A 19,067-nucleotide genomic window follows, 5' to 3' on the forward strand; every position below is an offset into this window, starting at 1 on the left:
AAAAATAACAGGCCATGGACAAAGCCATGTGAGATGTCAGTGGAAAGGACAACCTTAGTCAATGGTATGGCTTCCCTGCTGCCTAAGCAGGGCGAGTCGAGTTCAGAGTTCTAACAGTGAGGTGTCAGCTTATGTTACTATACCTTAGATAATCAACTTAGGCAGAGGAAAGGTCTACACTGTCTCACAGTTTTGAAGATTTCCATTCATGACCAGTTGGCTCCATGGCTTTTGGACCTGTGGCAAGACAGCACTTTATTACAGGAGCATGGGGTCGCGGCAGCAGCTCACCTCAGGGCTGGGAAAGAACCAAGAGCAAAGGGTCCAGAATCCCACAGTCCTTTTCAAGGGACTCTGACCCAAAGACATCCCATAAGATGGATCTCTTACAGCTTCTGCCACATCCCAGTAATGCCAGTCTGGGGAACCCAGCCTTTAACCACGGACCTTCAGACACTTATCTAGCCAGCACTGAGTGAGACATGAACTATATTTGGGTGAACAGGGCTTTTCCTATACACATCTGTTTCTTAAACTAAAATGGGTAGATTTCCTTTTTTCTAGTCCTACTAAGAAAATTGGATGTAGGTGAGGAAGGGTATAGTTTAGTTTAATGGTAAAGGATTTGTCAGACATTTAGGGTGCCCTGGGTTCAATCTCCAGCACTGAAAGGGGGTGGGAAAGAAATGAAATGGAGTGGGTAAGCATGGACACGTGGCCAAATTCCTACCATCCACTGAGAGCTGAGAGCTGACAGGTTTTGAGTTCTTAGCTCAGGCAATGAGTACAGAGTGAGCTCAGGTCCACCATCTGTGCTCTCAACCTTGTGGCAAACGGTCACCAAACCCTAGTGATGACAGTCATGATGTGATGCTGAGAAAGTCTGTGTGAATTTCATGTACACACTGTTGCTTGGGGAAAGGGCTCACTGAGCAAAGTGCTTGCCACAGAAGCAGGAGGACCTGAGCTCAGATCCCCAGCTGTGAAAAAGCTGGGAGCACAGGAACATTGCTAACTCCAGCTCTGGGGGCAGACAGGAGGATACCTGGAGCTCAGTGGCTAGCCAGTCTAGCTGAATCAGTGAGGTGTAGGTTCAGGAGAGACTCTGTCTCAAAATATAAGGTGGAGAGGGACTGAGGAAGACACTGGACACCAACCTCTAACCTCCACATGCTGCACTGGCTGGTTTTGTGTCAACTTTACATAAGCTGGAGTTATCACAGAGAAAGGAGCTTCAGGTGAGGAAAGGCCTCCTTGAGATCCAGCTGTAAGGCATTTTCTCAATAAGAGATCAAGCGGGGAGGGCCCATTGTGAGTGGTGCCATCTCTGGGCTGGTAGTCTTGGGGTCTATAAGAAAGCAAGCTGAGCAAGCCAGGGGAAGCAAGCCAGTAAGTAACATCCCTCCATGGCCTCTGCATCAGCTCCTGCTTCCTGACCTGCTTGAGTTCCAGTCCTGACTTCCTTTAGTGATGAACAGCAATGTGGAAATGTAAGCTGAATAAACCCTTTCTTCCCCAACTTGCTTCTTGGTCATGATGTTTGTGCAGGAATAGAAACCCTGACTAAGACATCTACATACCACATACACAAAATATGTACACACATCCTCACAAGCCTTAAAACTACTCAGTGTAGGTCTTCTCTTCAGATTGCTGAAAGTGAATTACCCCTGGTAGGGAGCTTGGAAACGGACTGCCCTGACTTCTGTTCTTAGCTAACCCTCTCATCACTCTATCTCAAAGAAAACAAAGGTCAGGTCGAGGATGAACTCTGTACCTAGTTTTCTCTAAAGCATGGGCTGTTCTGTCCGTGTTCAGTGGAAGTATCCGGTGTCCAATAAGATGCTTAACACAGCTGATAAACACAGCAACTTTGAAAATATTACCTTTGTCAGCCCTTTACAAAAGGAAAAGGAAATTAGCTGATGAGAGTCTCTCACAGTAACCTGAATTGGTATGTTCTTCCTATAATTCTGCTTTCCAAAGCTAAGGTGAATTTTAAAAGTGGTCCACACCCTTCTCTAAGATCTCTACCTAGCGTAGCAGCTGTGGGTCATCCTTCAGACAGGTGTGAAGCCAGGCGTGAACACAGACTGTAACGGAAACTTACTCAGAAGCTGCTTTTTTTGTTTTTGTTTTTGTTTGTTTTTTCCGAAAAATAGCATTGATTCCTCACTTGGACCTGAAGATAGCTAAAAGCAGGACACGAAAGCCTGGCGTTTCTGCCTCCATTTTGTGTCTGTCTCCTGAGAGACTGCATCAGCCTGTGAACCATTCGCATATCTACCTAACCCACCTCACGCTCTGCAAGGCTGAAGACACAGGCATATTCACGGTCCTAAACTTGCCACCAAATCCAGTCCCCTTGGGTTCTAGGAACACCAAAGCCTGACAGGACAGGACACCCTCACAACCACCACATACACAGTTAAGAGGAATTTCCAAAATGGTGAGGTGAGGCTGCACCCAGGAGCAGAAGTAAACACCTCCTTCCAGATATCTTGGGATCCACACCTTTGATCCCAGCACTTAAGACAGCTGAGGCAAGAGAACTGCCAGGAGTTTGAGGCCATCTTGAATTACATACTTGAGTTGTAGGCCAGCCTGGGATATAGAGTGAGTTCCTGTCTTAACAAATCCAAACAAATGAGATCATATATAAATATCAGTGTGTTGCCGAGCAGGTGCACACCTTTGACCCCAGCACATGAGAGGCAGAGGCAGGGGTATCTCTGAGTTTGAAGCCAACCTAGTCTACAGAGCAATTCTAGGACAGTCAGAGCTATACAGAGAAACCCTGTCTTGAAAAATAAAATAAAATAAAATAAAGAACAAAAACAGTATATCCACTCAAGCAACAAAGACTTTTAAAATTTTTAATATTTATTTTATATGCATAAGAGTTTTGCCTGCATGTATGTGTTTATGTGGGCCTGGTACCTACCAAGGCCAGAAGAGAGCATCAGATCCCCTGGAACTGGCGTTGCTTATGTTTGAGGCACAACGTGGGTGCAGGGGACTAAAGCCAGGTCCTCTGCAAAAGCAACTGAACCACCTCTCTAGCCCCAAGATTTTTTTCAAGCCACTTTACATTACTAGAGCTGAGACAAAGATCAAAGAGACCATACTGTGAACAGGTCTACTTAATTATGCCCCAATGCTTTTATTTAAACCTAAAGTCCATGTCAGTCCACAAAGTCAAACAGGTTCCTCTTTCCACTGTACTAAATCACCCCTACCTTTTCACGGCCGTTAGTCTAATTGTCTCATTGGGATGGGTTGTCAAGCTAGCCTGCTGGAGTTGTTAGAGTTGGGGAACTTTTCCCTAAAACTTTGCTTACAGGACTTCTTAGCTGGGTGGCCCTCTTCAAGAGGCTTAGGGAAGACCCATGTGTTAGCTCCTCCCTGCAAGGTCCTGGCCTGGGACTTGGCCTTGTGCTTGGTATAAAGATGCACTGTAGTGCATTTTGCTAAATGAGTAAGGTCCTCTTCCCTCCTGCCCACCCACAGCGAAGTGGCCAGACTGCATCCTTGAGCTGCTGACTTTAGAAACCCAAAGAGAACTGGAGTGAATCCAAACTGAAATTGTATACATCTCCTCTGCAGAGAAAGCCAGGGCTCCCTCCTCTGCTCCAGCCAGGCATTAAGGCTGCAGGGAAGTAGGGAACCATCTTCTCCTGCTTAGCAACTATTATTCTAAAGAATTCATTCTTTTTTAATCTGGGTACTATCTGCAAAGGAATGTCCCAGAAGTGAGCAGAAAGGTCTGAGAATGAGTTATTACAGGGAAGTGCAGCAGCCAGGTGATGTAGGCATCTGGATTAAAAACAGCACAGAGAAATGTAAGCACAGAAAAAAAACAAGCACAAGTGCCTGGCCACTTCTGCCTACAGCATCTATCAGGTCTAGCTCATGCCAATACATACTGGGACATCACTCCTTCCCTAAATCCACGAGTCCTAGAAATGGAAGACCAGAGGCTCAGTACTGCTGCAGTTCCCAAATGGCCAAACTGGTTCACTCCTTTTCTCTGTGACTCAAATATACCGTTTGAGAATCCACGGCCTTTGAATCTTATCATTTCTCAGATGTCGCTGCTGGGTTGCCTCTCTGAGAATCTAATCCAGGTGACTCTGGTGCGCTTGCTTCTGAGCGTCTGTGTCTTCATGGAGAATAGCTGCTTACTGAGCTAGACCTTGTGCAAGGTACACAGCAGCTCTTATTCCCTTACCAGTCTCTTGGGCAAGTATGTGTCTGCAAACACAGAAGCATTTTGCCAGGCCAGGCCAGCCCAGGCTACATGTCAAGACTCTTACCTCGAAACAGAACAAAACCAAAAAACTAAAAACACCACTAAGACTAGTAGTTGGGGGGTTGGGGGTGGGGGTGGGGGTGGGGGTGGGGAACAACTGAATTCAAGTACCATGCTCAGCAGGTCAGGATTTCCCACGTGAACTCTGCTGTGATTATAGGCAGAATTTCTCAGGTGCAGAGTGATGTTCTGGGATAGAACTGCTTATTGCTGAATTTCTATCAAGAAAATAAAATAACAGTATCTGGCCAATGAGAGTAAAGTTCAGGGTATATAACAATGTGAAGATTCACAGGTAAATAACTGTGTGCACATGTGTACACACACACACACACACACACACATGCACTGCTCTGCTCCCATAGCACATGGGCAGTGGGCAGTGTCACATGTGCTCCATTTCAGAACCTGGCAGAGTCTTCTGGTTACCCAGACTTCCTATTTACCAGTATGTGGGAGCAGGACTTGAGATTTTATTGACAACACACTGCAGCTGAAATACGTAGGAACTAGTCAGCCAGCCCACATGACTCTCAGCAATGAGAAGCTAAGGCTCTAGAGAGCATGCTTTGCCCAAGGTCACAGGACATCGCTTGGCAGAGTGGCAGCAGGATTCGGTCCTGTTTCCCAGTCTGAGGCTTCCTTCCCATCACTGCTGAGGGGTGAGTCAGGCTTATCTCTTAAGCAGGAAGCGACTGGATTCTGTCACTTTGGAGAACTTGTGGCACTGACCTAGTTCATGATGTATCCTCCTCTTAGAATCAAAAGGCTTCTGTTACTCTGCTCTGAGAAATGGAAATGGCTCTTAACATTTGCTTATCTAGTAAGAGGGATAGGAGATAGTCTGACCGATAGATCTTCGAGGCTACAAAACAGTCACAAGCTTCACTGGATTCTGCAGTGAGGACTAAGGAGAAACAGACTCTTAGGGTCACATATAATGAAACCAAATGGAGCACACATCTAGCTCCAGGTTGAAACATCTGCCCCTTCCTCCTTAAGACAACCTTTATAAGGGGAAGCAGACAGCCCATGTTGTATCCAGCCTTCTACACAAGAAAACTTGTGAGTTGTTTTCCTTGGTAAGCTACTGTAACTTCACACAACTTGTTTTCTGGTCTGTATGGTGGGTCTATGACTTTTGAGGGGAGTTGGTAGCTGGTGATTCACTCACAGCTTGCAAGAGCTTGCTGTTAGATTTCCTTCCCCTCAATATTTTAAACCTGCAATCCTCCTGCTTCAAGCTCCTGGATGCTGGGGTGATACATGCAATCACATTTAGCAAGCATCTTTTATGTATGTATGCATGTATGTATGTATGTCATGTGACCCAAGTTGTCCTGGAACTCACTATATACCTGTGGATGACCCTGAACTCTTAATCCTCCACCTCCTAAGTGCTGAAAGTACAGGTATGTACTGTTACAATTGGTTAAACCCTTTTTCTTTATAAAGAACCCAGATGCAGGAACTTCATTATAGCAACAAAAAATAGACTAATACAGAGTTCGCTTTTGTTGCAATCTCTACTTAATCATAAACCTCCATGCTGTAGTATTACTTTAAGAGATGAGCTCATATTGGGCACAATGGCAGACAACCTTTAACCCCAGCATTTGGAGGGTGGAAATTGGGGGAAAGGAGGCAGGTGGATCTCTGTGAGTTTGAGGCTACCTTCATCTATATAGCAAGTTCCAAGGCTACAGAGAGACAGTGTCTCAAACAAACAATCAGTTTACATCAGACTGTTTTAGAGAATGAATTCACTCTAAAACAGTATGGTAGGATGAGAACATGTTCAGACAAAGAGAAACAGAATTCCTTAAAGATACCTCACAAGATAACTGATAAACACACACAGCCAAAGCCAGTCACACACACACACACACACACACACACACACACTGGCAACAGCAGACATTTATTAGGTGGAGAAGGTCCTAGGTTTTGTTATGGGAAGTGGTAACTGGCAAGCCCGCTGCACAGATGCAAGGAGGCATTCCCAGCATGAGCGTTCACGCTCATCCTTAACCCTGGTCTTGCAGGAGCAGCTTCTCAGAGACCAACAATCACATGAAGGGCTTGCAGAATTTTTAGTTCAACTTGGCCAACAACTCTTCCAGTTCAGGCCGAGCTTTGAACCTTCCCTTGAAGTCTTCTTCAGTGTGCTGGGACAAGGGGAAAAAAAGGCAGTCACCACAGAGTGTTTTTTACCCCCCCACACACATTCAAAAAGGGCCCACGGTAAGCTCCACAATGGGTCATTCACAGTCAGCCCTTGTAGTATGTAGCATGTAGCATGATATAGACTTGAATCGGGTACCAGGAATAAAGGCCAAAGCACATTTCCTCTTAGTGTGCTGAGACAAGACAGATATGTAAGCAACTACTGTCAGGATGCTAGACGCATCACATGATCATGGCGGTGGCTAGGGCCTTCCACATATGAGGTAAACACTATCACTGAGCCGTAAGGTCTAGGAATTTGTTTTTTGTTTTTGTTTTTGTTTTTAATTACATCTATTTTTGTTGTGCATGCATCCACATGGGAAGTCAGACGGCAACATTTGGGAGTCAGTTCTCTTCTTCCACAATGTGGTCCTGGAACCTGATCTCAAGCCATCTGGTTTGTAAAGTACCTCAGTCTGACTGCTTCTGCCTGCTGAGCGCTGGGATTACATGGAGTATTTTTAGTATGACCAGCACATTTTACCCTACCCACAGATCTCTATGAAACTGAAATAACTACCAGATGAGCAGGGACAGAACGAGGGGAGCTGGATGAGGCGATAACACCAGGTTAACATGACCTAATGGGAACTGTATCCTAAGAAGGGCTGTCATGGCAACTAGGCCTTCTATAAAACATCTCTCTAAGGTAAGGCAGCACCTGAGGCTCTCATGCTCTGATGCATTATAACATTTATAACCTTAAACCATGTTTCTGCTTTACAGCTACCTGAAGGGAGAGAATCTGGAGGTCATGAGTCATGTCACAATTCTGTGATGGAGCCAACTCCTGTGGTACACACAGCATCATCCCTGACACCTCAGAGGCCTCAGAGTGAATGGTCACCCCACCACCAGGTTGCACACCTCTCTTGATAGCAGCTAGGCTGAAATACACATTTCTCTGTTGTTTCAAAAGTTAAGCAGTAGAGACTTCTTTATTCTCATTTTGAGCATAAGTAGGCCACCAGGGGGCCTCTTCCCACACTGGTACCTACCTCCCTCACGGACAATCTGACTCCTTCTGGAAGATTGCTTTGGAGTACTTCCAAGAAAATCTCTGCAAATGTAGCACTCAGACCGCTGATCTGCAAATGAAGAGAGATGCCTAAGAGAGTGTGCTGAAGGCCAGGTAATTGGCAAGCAGTGCCTGGGCTCCCTTGCAACTCCAGTGAGGGAGAGGCTGACACACAGAGCTGGATTCTGAGCCCAGTCCCCGCAGGGTTTCTCTGGCTATTTGTGAAGGTGTGTGTTTGCTGAGACAGTCATGGTCAATTGTTCAGCGGATGTCACAACCAGACCAATACTGATTTTCTGATGCAACTCAGGTTTACCACACTGGCCAGGTGCTGGTGCGTCAGTGCAACTTTTATTCACCTGATGTAATTGTTGTCTCAGAGGCTTACTGCCTCAGTCTGCTATCCTAGGCCTGGTCCTGGAAGCTTCTAGCCTCAGTTATGTTCTAACCTTCTGGCTCCTTCTCATGCTGTGGCTCATCCTGCCTTCACCTGTGTCTAGCTAGTTCTCTCCCTCTCTGTAACCTGTCTCTGTACAACTGTTCTGGTAAAACTCCTTTCTTTTCCCTCCCTCTGCACGGTCTTTAAGTAGCCTCCCTTTCCTCTCTCTCTTCCTGAGTTGGGCAGATCCTATTCTGTCAAATCTTTCTCTGATTTGGTCACTTTGTCTGCCACTCAATTAGACATCACTTTCAAGCATGGTACTTCCTTCTACAAACTTTACCTTCCTTGTTTGGGATTAAAGGTGTGTACTAAGGGCGTGTCTGTATTGCAGCCAGCGGGAAGGTGGAATTTTTAGTTTATTTAGGTAGGATCTCAGTGTATATAGCCCAGCGAGCCTCAAATTCACAACACTCCTCCTGCTTCAGCCTCCTAACTGCTCAGATTACAAGCATGTGTTATCATACAAAAGGTCACAAATTGTACAATTCTGCTAATATAAAATACAATAAATCTAGAGAAAGTAGATTCATGGTTGCAAGGGGCTTGGAAAGAGGAGCAACTGCTGACTGACACAGGATCTATCTCACAGGTAATGAAAATGTTCTATAACTGTCTAGTAATGGCTGCATAACTGTTGGAATATACAAAAACCTATCAATTGTACACTTTCAATGAGTAAACTGCACAGCATGCTAACTCCATCAGTAGAGTTACAAGGCAGCAGGTGATGTCAGAGCTGCTGGGCTCCTAACAACCCTGGGCACCTCTATCATGGTGTGGCTGTGACCCTCCTATCTCTGCAGAGAAGAAAAGACAAATTACTACAGCTAAAGAAAGCAAGAAAAGTAAATGGCCACATTGGGATGAGTATAAAGTGAAAAATATGGATCTCAAAGACTTTTAATTGGAAGAAGGTAAGGAATTTGATCAATGAACAAAGACAAAGAAGGATCAAGCTCCAGGCTCAAAGGATTAGAAAGAGGGAAGTTGTCCCCTGAAAAATTAGTTTTCCCTGCAGTGAGGTCAGGGAGTACATTGTGGAGGATCCAACAAAAGCATATAGATATGCTTATAGATTTGTGTACACCTAGGTTTGTGTGTTATTGGTATACAAGGAAGCTTGGGGAATGGATGTGATTTCATAACAGGAGAGGCAGAGGAGTCAAGAGCCCAGCTCTGGAATGCAGATATCATTTAAGGCAAAGGTTCTCAACCTGGGAGTTGAGACTCCTTTGGGGGGGGGTCAAACAACCCTTTCATAAGGTCACCTAAGACCACTGGAAAACACATATATTTACATTATGGTTCACAGCAATAGCAACATTACGGTCTTGAAATACTTATGAAGATAACTTTATGGTTGGGAGTTGTCACAACATGAAGAACTGTGTTAAAGTCACAGTACTAGGAAGGCTGAGAACCACTGATTTAAGGGAGGGAAGACAATAGTAAGAGAAGAATGACCAGAGGAGTAAAAGCACTTGGGGACCCTGAGTGCTTACCTGCACCACTCGCTCATGGGAGGTAAGGACGGAGTCTAGGACCATTTTGTTGCCTTGGTCTGGTAGTCGCATCACTTCTATGGTTTTGGTAGGCATTGCATAACTGCAGAAGAAGAGTTAGCTGTTTAGAGTGTCCACTCAAGCCAGCAGCACCACTTTAACCAGGCTCATCAGTGAGTACAGCCATTACTCCATGAGGTTGCTTACCTGCAGCCAGTGTTAAGTAAGCAGGCATCCTTTATCTCCTCCAGGATATCTCTAAACTCTGAGGGGACACACTGTGCTCAGTGCCTTTCTATGTCCCCAGCCACACTTGCCTGACACAATTTCCTGAGTGTAACCTGCTGATAATATCTATTTGGTGCTACTAAAAACGAGCCAATTCTAAAGGAATCCAGCCCAGCACTTAGGCAGGCTTTGGAGAAATAAGAGGGCATACCTAACAGTTCTGGAAGTTTCTCTCAAGGTCAGTACTAGTAACACTCCAGACCGGGCACTTTTTACTGTGGGTACTGGTCTGTGTATTCCTGCCTGTATCCATTGAATGTCACGAGGGCCCCCCCAAAGGGACAGAATGATGGCAGTCACCTCGGTTGGAAATCACTACTGCCAAGTCTGTGCTCACTCTAATAGCTTCTGTAGGCCAAGTTCTACAGGGAAAAGAGCAGTGTGTCTGGAGTCTCCCATTTACCAGCAATCCGTGCTTTGGTGAGACACCTCTCCCCCTGAGCTTCGTGAGTCAATGAAATTACAATCCGAGCCTCTGTGAGGACACTGAGGATCAGGTGTGGTGGTAAAAATAAACTAACATTTTAGCAGAAAGTACGGTATTAATACTGTATTCATCTCACCAAAAAGTTCATCAAATTGAAGAGAATGAAATAGTAATATTGACAATAGAACCCCCAATGTTCTATGTCCCACAATTTCATCAAATGGTCTCTATGGGTGGATCTCTACAGAAGGACACTTAGTGTGACCAAAATCGGAACAGAAACTTGATGGTCCCAGATTTAAAGACCAGTCCCGCCCTTACTCCCTGCCTGACTCCCAGGTCAATCCAGCCCTCTTTCTGTGTGTCTGTCTCTCAGCTAGGGAGTGAGAAGAACATGCCTTGTCACAGGTTTGCAGCCATGATTGAGACTACACAGCAATTTGCCTGCCATACTACATACACCCTCAAAAGCAGTTTCCTGTGCTCTGATAAATTGTTGTGAATTCCTGAGTACTGTGGACTCCTTGAGGTACCTGCTCCGAACAGCAGCTCGGACCACCCCAGCACAATCTCTGATTGCTTCTTTCCATACAAATATGGTAATAAATCCATAATATTTAAAAGTGGGGTCACAACCATAGACTCTTTATGAAAGGTCATATAAAATAATTCTGTGGGAGTTTGTTAGAAGGGGAAAGTATAAGAGGCTACCTATCCCTCTGAGTAGTCTGCAGGGAAGACTGACTGACTAGAACGACCACTAACCATGCGGTTTACATTTCAACGCTTACTTTCAATACAATTCCACTGGTTTATTCATTAAAAACATTGTAAGCCTGTAAGATGGCTCTGTGGATAAAGGTACCAGGCACCAAGCCATCTAAGTTCAATCTCTGGGACCTACATGGTGGAAGGAGAGAACTGACTCCCACAGCTGTCCTCTCACCTCCAGCTGTGCTGGGCACATGCACGCATGCACACACATACACATAAATAAATGTAACCATAAAAAATTATTAATAGCCTGCTCTGCCCTAGGCATTCTAGGGACAAATGAAGTCTGTGCCTTCAAAGAGTGTCAAATAGCTCAGAGAAAAGGGGGTCCAGGGATGGCTTCATGGGTGAAGTAGTGATTTAACAGGACATAAAAATGTACTTAGGATGCTGGAGAAATGGTTCAGCAGTTAAGAGCACTAGCTGTTCTTCCAGGGAAGCCAGGCTTGAGTCCCAGCACCCACTCGGCAACTCATAACCATGTGTAGCTCCAATTCCAGGAGCTCCTCTGTCATCTTCTGGACTCACGAGGCACCAGGCATGCATGTGGTTCACACTCAGGTAAAACAGTCATACATACAAAAGAAAATAATTTAAAAAATATACTTAGGAGCTAGGCAGTGGTGGTACACAACTTCAATCCCAGGGCTACATAGAGAAACTTTGACTCGAAACCTCCAAAACAAGCAAACAAATAAAATGAGGTAGAGATCAACTGAGGAAGACATCTGGCCTACACACACACACACACACACACACACACACACACACACCTGTAATACCAGCAGTATTGGGAGGTAGAGGCAGAATGATTTGATTGTCCAAGGCCATTTTGGATATATACTAACTTTAAATGGATAAATAAGTAAATAAACACTGAGGAAACTGGCCCTTTCACAGTAGCCTACACCTCTAAGTAGTTAAGTACAGGTCCTTTCCGTTCACTCATCTGCATTCTCTGCACTTTCCAGCTTTCCTGCAATGAATAAAATCGGATCAAACAGCAGAGACACAAAAGGGAAAAGAGAAAAAAAAAACCAAACTATTTGAAGAGTCAACCCCAGTTGACAATGTTCTCTTTGGACTTCAGATAAGGCTCTGGGCTCCATCCCTAGCACAGTAAATACCAGGGAAAGCTTGGGGGACGGGAGGAGGACCTGCTGGGCATGCACACGGCTCACACTCAAAGCTTGGTGCTGCCAAAACAAAACCAAAATTATCCAGAAACACACAAAGCTATTCTTAAAAAAAAAAATCTTTTTTGAAAGTAGATTTTTTTTTTAAAGAGGAAAAATGAGTTGCCTCAGAACTAATGATGTTCACTGGTACATTCTCCATGAACACAAGCTGGTCAGCTGAGTGTCATTTCTGTCCCCCTAGGCAGCTGCTTAGCAAGGGAAGCAGGCAAATCAGAAGAGAGGCCTCCTCTCTGCTCTGCTCTGCTGCAGGAGCGGCAGCTGCGCATTCCAGACCCCGTGCAGAACAAAACCTGGAGAGCTGCAGCCCAATTCCAACTCAAGGTCACAGACAGTATCCTCAGAGCTCCATCCCCACTCCAGAGGAAAAATTAAATGTAAACCATGAGAAAACAAATTCATCTCCGAAAAGCTGGGCATCGTGAATGTGCAGTGATACAACAGTTGGCAAAGCTCAGTCAGCCAGTGCAGAGATCGGGTGAAAACAAACAGCTCTTTATGCTGAGCTATTTGCAGCGAGGAGCCAAGAGAGAAGCAGAAACCAGGGTGCCATTCATCCCACTGTTCTAGGAAGCATGGCCATGAGGGCTGGGGCACCATCCAAATCAACCACCATTTACTCCGTGCCTAGAATGCACTGCAGACTAGGCCAGGGCCTGGGGGTGGGCCACTGAGAAGACAGAAGCAGCTCCTGCCTTATAGAATTTAACATAATACAGAACATAATCTGAAAAATCATAGAAAATAAGCCTAAGGATAAAAATGCACATAAAGAAAAGGAATTTGTATACCCTTTATTTCTCCGGAATATATTACAGAAGGATTTAACTTATTAATAAGCTTTCTTAAAGAAATGATAAACAAGATGGCACCTAAGGAAAATCAGGGTTGGATTGAAGGTAAAGCTTTGTTGCTAGAGTGGGAGCCTAGCAAGCAGGAAGCCTGGGGTTCAACCCTAGCACAGAATGAACTAAACCACGGGGGCACGAGCCATTAATCCTAGGACCTGGAGAGGGAAGCACAAGGATCAGCCTCAGCTACATAGTGAGTTCAAGGCCAGCCTGGGCTACATAAAACCCTATCTCAAAAAGTTTTAGAAATTATGTCACACCCAACTGGACTGCACAGTCATATATAAGACCCTGTCACTCTTCAACAATGACTGAATGGCTTCTCTTGCGGCAGGCTTGTCCTAGGTGCTAAAGAACAAAGGACACGGCCAGGTGGTGGTGGCGCACACCTTTAATCCTAGCACCTGGGAGGCAGAGGCAGGTGGATTTCAGAGTTCAAGGCCAGCCTGGTCTACAGAGTGATTTCCAGAAAAGCCAGGGCTACACAGAGAAACCCTGTCTCAAAAAAACAAAACGAAACAAAACAAATACCCAAAGGACACAGTCGCCATCAACAAGGAACACAGTCAAGGAGGGGAGACTGATGGGTAAACAGAGTGCTAGGCGACATGGCACGTGTGTGCTGAGCCCATGTGCAGGCTTAAGAGAATGAAGGAGCTATTGCCTTTGAGAGCTAAAGATACAACTTATTATCAAATCCTGGGGTATGTTTAACAACTGCACTCTACATTATGAAGGTTGAAAAGTTTAAATTTGGCTTAAGGACTTAAAGAACTAATATAATTGAAAATATGGAAATCAGATACAACTGATCTGTAATCCTGGGAACTTCCTGGTTCTGTGACTTCAGTCTTTCAGATCTTTGGTTTCCTGGTGTGTAAAATGGGAGTGTGCTAATATTAAAAAAGAAATGGCAGCTGGGCGTGGTGGCTCACGCCTTTAATCCCAGCACTTGGGAGGCAGAGGCAGGCAGATTTCTGAGTTCGAGGCCAGCCTGATCTACAAAGCGAGTTCCAGGACAGCCAGGGCTATACAGAGAAACCCTGTCTCGAAAAACCAAAAAAAAAAGAAAAAAAAAGAAATGGCCATTTTTAAATGTCCACATGCTATGCATCTACCTATAATCTTGCTATCATGACAAACTACCTGAGCTGTTATTTGCCCTTTTAAAAAACCATCTCACTTAAAAAGTTACTTTTAAGAAGAAATGTGAGCTGTCTAAGCATATGACTTCGTGCTTTGCTGGGAGGGAGGAGGTGCACAGCCACTGGTAAGAAGTCTGCAGAGTCTCCACACACTCACTCCAACCGTGCCACATTTACCATTGCACCATAAATCACAGTCTTACATAGAAATGAAAACTTTGTTCTCACAGAAACTCATACCTATTGGTAGTGGCTTTATTTATAATTGCCAAAAATTAGAAGCCTAAATACCCTTCAATTAGCAAATGGGAACTGAAGCACATTCTATAATGAGATGCTACTGAGCAACAGAAAGGAGCAAAGTGTGGGATGCAGTCAAATATGGGTAAGTTTTGACTATATTATTCTAAGTGAGGAGTGCCATATTCAAAAGGAACATGGTTTGTTTGTTTGTTTTTTTCCCACTTATATGGCATTTTGAAAGAGACAAAACTACAGGCAAAGGGAAAGGAAATAGATTAGAAGTTAGCAAGGATTTGTGGGAAAGGAGTTGACTGCAGAAGCATAGAATTCAGGATGACTGAAATGTTTATATCTTGATTATAACCGAACTGATTCTACTTGTGTCCTCTAGTCACAGCTCACAGAACATTTTCACCAAAGGGAAATGACAGCGCAGAAAGTCTACCTTTACATCATGATTACTAATGAAGACCCACATCGGCTGCCATAAGTAGACGGCAAGTTAAAAATAAACACAATGAAAACAAAATCATGTCATAAATCCTAGCAAGACAGCAGTGCTCATCCAAGATTCCAAGGCCGACACCGCCTCTGTTGCAAAGATTAGGAGGTACTTAGACTAGGGTTCAGGTCACACCAGTCACTCTGGGCATGTCTCCTTGGAGTAATTGAATTGAGTATGAACTTAAAAGAAAAGCCATTTCTCATCAAGTGACTCAATGCTATTTAAGGCCAACCAGGGGACATGTGAGCCGTCAGAAACCCTGAGATAAGGCATGAAAGGCAGAGGCCCTGGAACAGACACTAAATGCCAGCTATCTTCCAGCAGATCCAAAGAACGCATGAGAGGGAGAGCAGGCAGAAATGCCTGGATCAGTGGAAAAACTTGTTAGGACTCTAATCTCCCCCAAACCGATCTGTAATTTCCACACACAATCTCAAAAGATCCCAGTAGGTTTTTCTATAGACATCAACAAGTTAGTAAAAAAAATTAATGGAAAAAACAAAAGACCATTATAGATAATTTTTAAAAAGAACAATGCATTCTCAAGTTCTAGTAACTCCAATAGTGAAGTGTTAGTGTAAGCACAGATATATAGACCAATGCAACATAAACCACTTTCGGAAACAGACACAGGTATTCGTGGTCCGCTAGCTTCCAAAGATACTGAGATTCAGTGGAGAAAAAAGTTCTTTCACCAAATGATGAAACAACCGAAAGCCATATTAGAAAAGAAAGGCAAAAGAGAAAAAAGGAAAAAGAAACCAACTCCCTCTTGAAAAGGATGGGACAAACACAAATGACACATCATATACAACAATAGTGCAAAATGGGTCAGACTTAATGTAAGAGGACTGCTAGCAAACACTTTTACAGCTGTGGATTAGACAGTAAGTTATTATATATGACACCAAAGGCATAAACCATAAAAGAAAAATGAACAATTCAAACTTAATAAGTACTACACTACCCTTCTAAAGAAACATTTAAGAAAACAGGTTAGAGTCAGGCAGTGGTGGCGCACGCCTTTAGTCCCAGCCCTTGAGGCAGAGGTAGGCAGATCTCTGTGAGTTTGAGGCCAGCCAGGTCTTCACAGAGAAAACCTGTCTTGAAGAAAGAAGAAAACCAGTTGGATGTGGTGACTCGTGCCTATAATCTCAATACTCCGGAGGCAGAAACAGGAGGATTGCTGTAAATTTGAGAAATTAACCTGGTCTCACATGAGCTCCTGACATGCCAAGACCACCATAGTGAGGCTCTATCTCAAAGTCAAAGCTGAACACAATCATCTACTGACAGATGAACGGAGAAGCAAAATACAGGATATAATGGAATATTCAGTCTTAAAAAAGGAGTCTGACATACGGCACAACACGGACAAATTCTACAGACATTATGCTCAGCAAAATGAACCAGGCACAAAATAAATACACAGTAGAATTCTACTTCTAGAAGGCAATCAAAAACAGACAAAAAGTAGGAAGGTTGTGTGGGGTGTCAAGGGGCAACAGTTATGGGATAAGCAGAGGAGGGAAAGCAGAATTACTGTTTAGTAAGTGCGGAGTTTCAGTTTTATAAGCTGAAAAAGTTCAAACACAGGAGGTGGTAACAACTGCCCACTATGAGTGCCATTGAGTTTGCCATTGATGCGCCATATGCGCATTAAAAACAACTAAGATGGAGCTGGTGAGAGGGCTCAGCCTGTAAAGGTGACTTGTCAGCCACCAAGCCTGATGAACTGAGCCTCTGGGACCCACATGGCATATTTACCCCCAGACCCACATATACACAATAAATACAGAAATGCAATACAAAATTTTAGAAGTAGTAAAATTATTAGTTTCACATGTATTTTGCCAAAACCTTTTAAAACTTGCAAAAACATTTTTTGATGAACTTAAACACATTACGCTAAGTGAAAAAGGTCAGATACAAACAGCTGTCTACTGTGTGGTTCCATTTACATGCTATTCTGAAGACATCAAAACAACAGGAACACAGGGCAATGAGACGAAAGCTCATCGGGGAAGGCACCAGCCAGCATGCCTGATGTCCACAGAGCTCACCCATGGAACAAAAGCACTGACTCCTGCAAACCGATCTTTGACCTCCACATGGGAGTCACGCCATAGGTGCCCTAAGGCACTTGTGAGCACACACAATACATTAATAAATTAATCAACTTAAAACCTGGGCTAGGTAACTTATCAGTGGCTGCCAAGCCCTTGGGTGGGGGAGGGGAGGCGACAGGCTTTACAGAGCAGCAGGGAACTTTTGAGGTTACTGAGGTTAGTGTCCCTTGACTGTGGCACGCAGGTACCTAAACCCTAACTTCCATTACTACATTACTTTACCAAAACCTGAGTTGACAGAAGAAATGAAACATGATCCCCAGACCAGGAACATGCCAGGCAAAGGCATCCTTCCTACCTTTCCTCGACTTTGATGGACAGCCGGTTGCAGAGGCGGTGGACGTACTGGGCATAACTTTCTGCCAGACTCATGTCATATGCTGTCAGGTGGATGTTTAAAACCCCATATTCATAATCTGTCCCCACATTAATGGCTCTCACTTCTACTTTTGTTTTCTTCTTTTTGGGCTGAATAAAAAAAAAAAAAAAAACAAAGAGAAAGAGAAAGGAAATAAGTCAAAGGGTTATATAAGAAATTTAATCAGCTGGGCATGGTGGGGAAGGCTTCTAACTCCAGTACTCCGGAGGCTGGGGCAGGTGGATTTCTGTAAGTTCAAGGCCAACCTGGTCTACCTAGAGAGTTTCGGGCCAGCCAGGGCTACAGAGTGAAACCTTATTTAGTTTTTTTTTTCTTTTTTTTTTTTTAAAGATTTATTTATTTTGTGTGTTCACCGTTGCTCTCTTCAGACACACCAGAAGAGGGCATTGGACCCCATTACAGATGGTTGTGAGCCACCATGTGGTTGCTGGGAATTGAACTCAGGACCTCTGGAAGAACAATCAGTGCTCTTAGCCACTAAGCCATCTCTCCAGCCCAAAACCTTATGTAATAATAAATAAAGAAATAAAGAAAGAAGAAGAAGAAATAATAATTAAATCATAATGTGTTCATATTTTTAAAAACCAACCTTTCAAGTAAAATTGTTTACCATTTTTCCTTCAGTTTATCCTTTTGAGATGCTAACACTCTTATGGGCAGGAATAGGCAGTTTCCCTTACCAATGGCCAGTTCAAGAATAGAGCTTGTATTATTTTAACATGACTACCTACACATGACTATCTTCTGCCATTACCTAGTTTTGAGGCGCACCTCCCATCTCTAGCCCTGTTTCTCAACTTGCAAACTGATAGTTATGCTATAGCCAAAAAAAAAATTACTTTCATTTTTTGGTGTTGATTATCATTGGTACTCCATTGGTTAGCTAATTCAACTTAAGATGCTTTTTGTCTGTTTGCTTGATATTATTGTTTGCCCGATGGTGCGAGTGTGTATGTATATATGTGTGTGCATGCATGCACATACCATGGATGGCACATGAGTAGAAGTCAGAGGACAAACTGAGGAAATCGATTTTCTTTCCACCAAGTTAATCCCGGGGGCCAGTCTACAGTCCACTTTTAGTATTCCATGAAACAGGAGTCAAGAGTCACCTTTTTCACATGAGCAACCAGGTCAAAGGACCCAGCATCATAGCAATGCATCACCTCTGTCATATACTAAATATCCACAGGTAATGTTTCTGCACTTGTATTTTGTTCTGTTGAGTGCTGTGTCCATGCTTTAGTCTAGATCACATTGTTATCGCATTGTTTCCAATAATAACTGGAGATTTATTCAGTCTAGCTGCTGGTAAAAATCATTTCTAGAGACAGCTGGGCGCTGAGGTACAGCTCAGATAAAGCACGCTCTTAGTACTCGAGAAGGCTCAGGCTGAATCCCCAGCACTAAAGGAGTGGGGGCAGCTAATCACAGTAGTGCATACCTTATAATCCTAGCTCCCAGGAAACTGGCAGGAAGGTCACAAGTTCAAGGCCAACCTAAGTTATATAGTAAGACCCTGTTTCCAAAAGAAAACCTAAGACTTATGTATCTTACATGGTCCCTGTATAGCAGCTACACAGTACTGTTCCTGACAGAGCATCGTCACTTTCCAGATCAGCCTAAG

At 43.9% G+C, this 19,067-nt stretch overlaps 1 protein-coding gene across 3 annotated transcripts in view; it reads right to left on the minus strand.

The window, feature by feature from the left end:
* Nucleotides 1–2,870: 2,870 nt before the first annotated feature.
* Mrpl48 (mitochondrial ribosomal protein L48) overlaps nt 2,871–19,067 on the minus strand; it is a 38,178-nt gene continuing 21,981 nt past the window's right edge. For all 3 annotated transcript variants that reach the window (XM_021166099.2, XM_029479253.1, XM_021166100.2), the window contains exons 5-8: nt 17,360–17,529; nt 9,504–9,606; nt 7,540–7,629; nt 2,871–6,480 (exon numbers count right to left, since the gene is read on the minus strand). In XM_021166099.2, the coding sequence (XP_021021758.1) occupies nt 6,406–6,480; nt 7,540–7,629; nt 9,504–9,606; nt 17,360–17,529 (438 nt within the window). In that variant the 3' untranslated portion in view covers nt 2,871–6,405. The remainder of the gene's footprint in view (nt 6,481–7,539; nt 7,630–9,503; nt 9,607–17,359; nt 17,530–19,067) is intronic.

Source organism: Mus caroli, chromosome 7, assembly GCF_900094665.2.
Source record: "Mus caroli chromosome 7, CAROLI_EIJ_v1.1, whole genome shotgun sequence".
Classification (NCBI taxonomy): domain Eukaryota; kingdom Metazoa; phylum Chordata; class Mammalia; order Rodentia; family Muridae; genus Mus; species Mus caroli.